The sequence below is a fragment of the Eucyclogobius newberryi genome, unplaced genomic scaffold, assembly GCF_026437365.1.
Source record: "Eucyclogobius newberryi isolate DKJ021-1_F unplaced genomic scaffold, fEucNew1.0.hap1 SCAF_13, whole genome shotgun sequence".
Taxonomy (NCBI): Eukaryota; Metazoa; Chordata; class Actinopteri; order Gobiiformes; family Gobiidae; genus Eucyclogobius; species Eucyclogobius newberryi.
In genome coordinates this window covers 20,013,683-20,019,682 of record NW_027315757.1, presented here as the reverse complement: position 1 = coordinate 20,019,682, position 6,000 = coordinate 20,013,683, and the positions used below count along the sequence as shown (strand labels likewise).

General features: G+C 44.1%; 1 protein-coding gene across 1 annotated transcript in view; it reads left to right on the top strand.

Annotated features, from left to right (window-relative positions):
* Positions 1-2,089: 2,089 nt before the first annotated feature.
* The window catches only part of LOC140358188 (disintegrin and metalloproteinase domain-containing protein 11-like), a 39,013-nt gene continuing 35,102 nt past the window's right edge, over positions 2,090-6,000 (top strand). Inside the window, exons 1-2 of the mRNA XM_072442876.1 lie at positions 2,090-2,202; positions 4,778-4,968. Coding sequence (XP_072298977.1) covers positions 2,139-2,202; positions 4,778-4,968 — 255 coding nt within the window. The 5' untranslated portion in view covers positions 2,090-2,138. The remainder of the gene's footprint in view (positions 2,203-4,777; positions 4,969-6,000) is intronic.

The following is a 6,000-nucleotide window of genomic DNA, read 5'->3' as shown; positions in this document are numbered from 1 at the left end:
GGGGCAGAGGAGGAGGGGGTGGAGGAGGTGGTGGAGGTGGAGGAGGAGGTGCTCAGGGGCCACGATCCGCAGCTCTGCAAGGATTAGGAGAACGCGCAAAGAGAGGGTGAAGTGTGTATCGATCCGCCGGGCAATTAGTGCGTCGTATTAAGCCAAGTGCGTGATTTGCCACTTTATGGGAAGAAGTTGCGGGTGTGGAGAAGTTTACTGCACGCGGTCACGTCACTGACTGAAGTATAGGCCCGCGTGACTTTGGAATTAAATAGAATTGTGATTAGATTTGCGGAAAACGTTGAAAATCGTCTGCGCAAGAGCGTTCACATTTGAGAGGAAGCTGATGTGTGAACTGATGAGCCAATACAAGAAGCACATGATTTCAGAACATATTTGAAGAGGTCTCGACTACACGTATAACACGTTTTTTTCTGTTAAATGTTTGCAGAGAACATTCTATTTTACATAATTGCCGCGTTTGTGATTTGATTTTGCGCCAAATGAAATTGCGATTTCGATTCCATCATGTTAAGCCCCAATGACAGAATATTGACCCTGAAATGTGCACAATATTACCTTTCTAGTGGAGATATTATGGCATGAAACCTTTATCTCTCTAGCATTTATTCAATCACCGTTTTTCCGTGACTAAAATCACCTTGAAAAACATGCATTCTTGCAGCGAGCGGACTTTTCTCTCCACAGATCTGACCTGTAACACTCTTGGTGGCGTCGCACGTTTGTTTCTGGAGCTAATTATGCTTAATGCCATAACGTGAGTGTGATTGGACACGATTCTATAAGCAATAATAACAACTCCACACAAAAAACGCGTGGCACACTTGAGAAATCACACAGTGTACCTTTAACTTTGTGCGTGTTCAACTCTTTAAAAGTCGAATGAAATAAAATACAACATGTTCAAATCTCTTATCAATATTTCGAAAATCCCCAATCAAGATCAGCTACAAAATGTTCTATCATGTTGTTACTATTTTTGGTCAAATTAATTGCAATTGTAGTAGTAGTAGTAGTAGACTTTTTGTTTTTTACCCACTTGATTTATTGCACATTTCCTGGTTGTTGTACGAAGAAAAAAAATCGCCATAAACAAAGAACAACTATGTCCGTGATGTGCATTCAATTATTCAATTAAAGTTACATTTTATAGCATTTTTTCTTTCTTTTTGCATCGCCTTTTTTTCTTTTTCTTTTTTTTGAGCAGATTCAACTTTCTGAGCAAACCTATGCCCCATTTATGACCGCATTTAACGTGGGTGACGTTGTTGCCATTGACAACACATGCGCGCTCAGCCTATAAATAACGTTCTCATGTTTTGAGTCGGTTGCCACGGAAACAATCCAGAGTCTCCAGTTGAGCGCAATTCGTCAAACCGCGCCGTGTTCCTTTTACGGGACACACCTAAATCCTCCGCGCCATTCGAGGCCCCCGCGCGCCCCTCTCTCTCTCTCTGCACGGTCACGACGCATCCCGCTCCCGGTGCGGCCAAACCCGGGGCGCGTGCGGACGATTCAACCCCACCGTTTTTCGCGTCCGTACGTGCGGGGCGCGCCATCCCCGTTTCGCGCTGCGCAGAGCTGCATGGCAACGGGAGGAGACTGCTGTACGGGACGAGGGAGGGTCCCACGTGCCTCCCCCGCCGCAGAGCCCTCTCGCGTCTCTCCCGCACACGCCGCAGGAGCGTCGGATGCGCGCGCCGAGCTCACGACCAATGCGCCTCCTTCCTCCACTTCTTCTTCTTCTTCTTCCCCGTTCTTCCCCTCCGTCGCCGGGCCCCGTTTGAACCATCCCCCGGGGCCTGGTCCAGACCCTCTCATCCGCGGGCCTAGGCTATCCCCCCCCTGCCCCGCCCGCCTCTTTCGCGCGCGCATAGAGCGGTGAGGATGAGGAGAGGGCGCGCGCCGGTGCGTGTTTAGCGCGTTTCTCCGCCGCTCCGCAGCCGTCGACATCCGCGCGCTCCGGGGTGTCTCTCTCTCTCTCTCTCTCTCTCTCTCTCTCTCTCTCTCTCTCTCTCTCTCTCTCTCTCTCTCTCTCTCTCTCTTCCCCGCGCGCGCGCTCCTCCTCGCGTCTCCATCGCTTCGGCTCTCGATGCGGTAACGCCGGGCTGGAATATGTGAAGATCATGCTGTCGGTGTGGTGCTTCATGGTGTTCGCTGCAGCGGGTGAGCGGCTCGCTGCTGTGTCAGGTAAGAGCAGAGAGAGGAGAGGGGAGAGAGCGGTGATGGACGGGGGGCTGTGCGCGCGTGGGGGGCTCTTTTTTCCTCTCTCCCCGTCGCGTCCGCACATTTTACGCCTGCAGCAGCACTTTTGCCTCCCCCGGGTGCATTGGGAGTGCGTCCAGGGCGCGTTTGTTGCAGTCGCCGTGCCAAGAAGCCGGCCCGACCGCGGCTCCTCGATGCGGTACATTTGCTGCATCGACACATTCCCGACGCAGCCCTAATTCTTCTTTTGGCTTTACATAAAACCTATACGTCCCCCCGGTTCCAAGTGCCGTCCTGCCAAATGAGCATAGATCTATAGAGTCATAGATCAGGCTGCTCACCAAGCCGGTCGTGTTTTATTTTGCAGCTTGGATCTTTATTTGTGATGTACGAGGTCTGCATGGGCGTTAGTGCTCTGAAGGACTTCAAGTTCCCTACAGGCTGCACGCTTCTCACATTAGGACTCAGAAGCCTGTACTTTATGTGCAGTTTGTCAGACTCAACGTTATTACTCATGACCTGCACATCCTTCTTTATTCCTCTTTATACATTTGCATGAGATGTAGATGGACCTGTTGTGCCGGGAGCATCAGGGTTTCTGCCTCTTGTCACACGCAGTACTTTTCACGTTTTTCAACCTATTTCATTTTAAAATTGTCAATTGCTATGGCAACGCGGTCCCTATGTTTTCCATCATGATGAAACCCATAGACAAAATGATACAAAACAAAACATATTTATATAATTGTTGATTGAACAGACTGGAATTCCTGGGCACAAAACTTTAATCTCATTATTATTACAATACAGCCAAATCATGCATCGATTAAACCAACGCTAATAACAACCATTTAACATTTCTACAGCTGTAACAGTTGATTGGCTCGTTGTAAGTCTATATTCTATGTTGATTTAAGAATGTTAAAGACTAAAACAGTCAAAAACAGTCACATTTTGCTGTATTAAACTCTGCACCTCCTTTTTTTTCATCCGTCTTAATGTTGCCACATGCAGTAAATCCAGGCTGAAGGAACATTGTGACATCATTCTGTCCTGTGCGTTCAGTCCCGGAGGCTTAAAGAAGTCGCCTTACAGTCGTGTGCATTATTCAGTCGTGTGCCATACTGTGCCACAGCTGCCCTGGGTCGGACTGACAGAAGCAGCGCTGCCAATTAACGCCACACACTCAAACACACACTCAAACACACACTCAAACACACACTCAAACAAACACGTTTATGGAAGTGTTTTCTCCCTAAAAGGACGCTTAAATAACAGGAGAACAAAGCTCAGTCACTTTCCTGTATGTATAAACCTTACTGCATTATACCAACTGGTATTTTTGGCATTTGAGAGCAATTTCATATGTTTTTACACAGAGTTGGACGGATTGTACTGCCAGTTAAAAGTGATTAAATACTGGAATAATTTTCCTCCACGATAAGAAAATGTCTAGCGCTTTCTCCTTTTCAATATTGCTGTTTAAACTGTGGATAAAGGGAAAAACTTTGATCACTTTTACCTGTCATGTTGCTGTTCTGTTGTGTTATTTTTCACAATTGTCTTCTGTGCCTGTCACGTTCAACAAATTGGAAGCGCAGTGTGCAATATTGCTACAAAAAAAATACCAGTAAACAATATTGAAACTACAAATAAAATCTGTTAAACCCTTTCGAAACAAACGGTAACATTTAAAAGCATGAGCTGCATTAAACAAACGGTAGAATGAAAGTTACCCGCTTTAGGACTAAGTTATTTGACACTGCACGGCTCAAATCTTATGCAATAACTAAACTTTTTTCCTGCTAGCCCAAAGAAAATGTGCACACGATAAATACCGAGCCCCAGAAAATATTGTTTCTGCTTTTATGAACGATAAGTGCTGTAATCTGTCGTGTTTGCGCTGTAACTGTCATGTTCATTAAAGTGCCTTTACGATTTTCTAATTTTAACAACCTTTATTTGGTGTATTTATACCTGTTGTTCATATAAAATATAGTTTTACACCAATCGAGCGGGTATTTGTGGAGAAAACTTACACAAATCTGTAGAAGAAGACAGGAAGTGACATCACACTAGGGACACTCATTCCAGTTTGTGCATCATTTGCACAAAGAAACAACTTTTTTGACCCTCTAAACATTAATTCAACAAAATGAAGCTGTTCTCATATATTTTTATTTGTCAAATTAAAAGAATTGTGCCGTTAGATGAATTTTTGCCCAGTGTTTAGTCGGTAATTTCCTAGTGTGATGCCATCAACTATAAACAGGAAGTGAAATTAGAAACCGAAACAATGTGCTATTCTGCGATAACATTTTTATCATTTGGAGCAAAATTCTAAATATATTTATCTTAACTGCATTTTAGTTCAGTGAGTAGTCCGACCTGTGGGGGGCACTTTAATATGCACTGTCCATAGCAAATTATAATGACAAAATACACATTAAAACCTCTTTATGTATTTTGCACAGAACCCTTTAGATTGGCTAAATAACATATATAATAATAATGATTTAAATGATTTTGTGATGACCTCATGCGCTTGTTTGCGGGGCAGGTGAGGATCCGAGCCCGGACGAGGACGGGGATGTGTGGGGCTGGTTCTCCCTGGGCCGGCGGCGGGACAGCGGGGACACCAGCTCTGAAGTCACCTACCCGAAAAGACTGGTCCGGCACGCGCGCACCGAGGACGAGGCGGTCCACGGGCGGCTGGACACGAGGATCAACAGCGGCGCCGCGGACGCTCCGGTGAGTCGGTTTTGTGCTCGATCATCCCACCGTCGCCGGTTCGTCATGTCGGGTGAAACGTGAGCGGGGGGGCGGACGATATTGAGGTCCTGGTAACGATATTATCTCAATCAGATGTGTTCAAAATGTTCACTTGAGGTTAAATTAGCAGACAAATGTGAAATGTCTGTTAAAAATAATCACAAAAGCATCGAAATATCACCTTATATTCTTATATGAAAGCTTACAACATCATTATTTTTTCATTTGTATTTTCATTCATCTCTTTTTGTTGCATTTTTTACAACAAACGATACTCAATAGTCAAATTTTGCAGATCTTCACGATGTAATCTGCATTTCAAGCTTTCCCACCTCTAATAATACACTGCAAAATGCCTTATTAAAACTGGAAAAATACACTTGTTTGAGGCAAAAAGTGCATGAAATAAGTGAAATCATCTAAATTATACTTAAAATAAGCTTAATTATTTTACAAATTTAGCGTCTATTTAGCAGAAATGGCTTAAAACAAGATAAGCCAGATCTTTTTTTGTCAAGATTTAAGTGAATAAAGAAATCAGAATCAGAGCTAAACTGACAAAAACATGCCATTGTTTGTTTAATTCTTATTTTAAGTAGTGTTTTCGCTTTAATTTGCAACACGTTAACTCGGAAGAGACGATTTCATGGTAGAAATTCTTTGCAATAAATTTACGACAATTCGACAAAACATCCCGGGTACAGATTGGAGTCGCTGTGTCGCCACGGTTACCAGTTAATGAGAAACCTGAAACATATGTTCCAGTCTAACATCGCAGCAAAAGCAACACGCGATGGGTCTGTTTTAATTTGTTCATGATTATGCAGCTGCTCAGATTTACAGCATGAAGGTTTCATGTAGAACCTCTGGAAGCTTCAAACAAATGCGTTTGGTTCTTTGTGATTCTGGGATAAATGGCCCAATGGCGACGCTGGGAAAATGCACGATAAGTGAAAACGTGATTGGATTAAAGGGCCCGTGACAGGTTTTTATGATTGTCTAATTTTGACT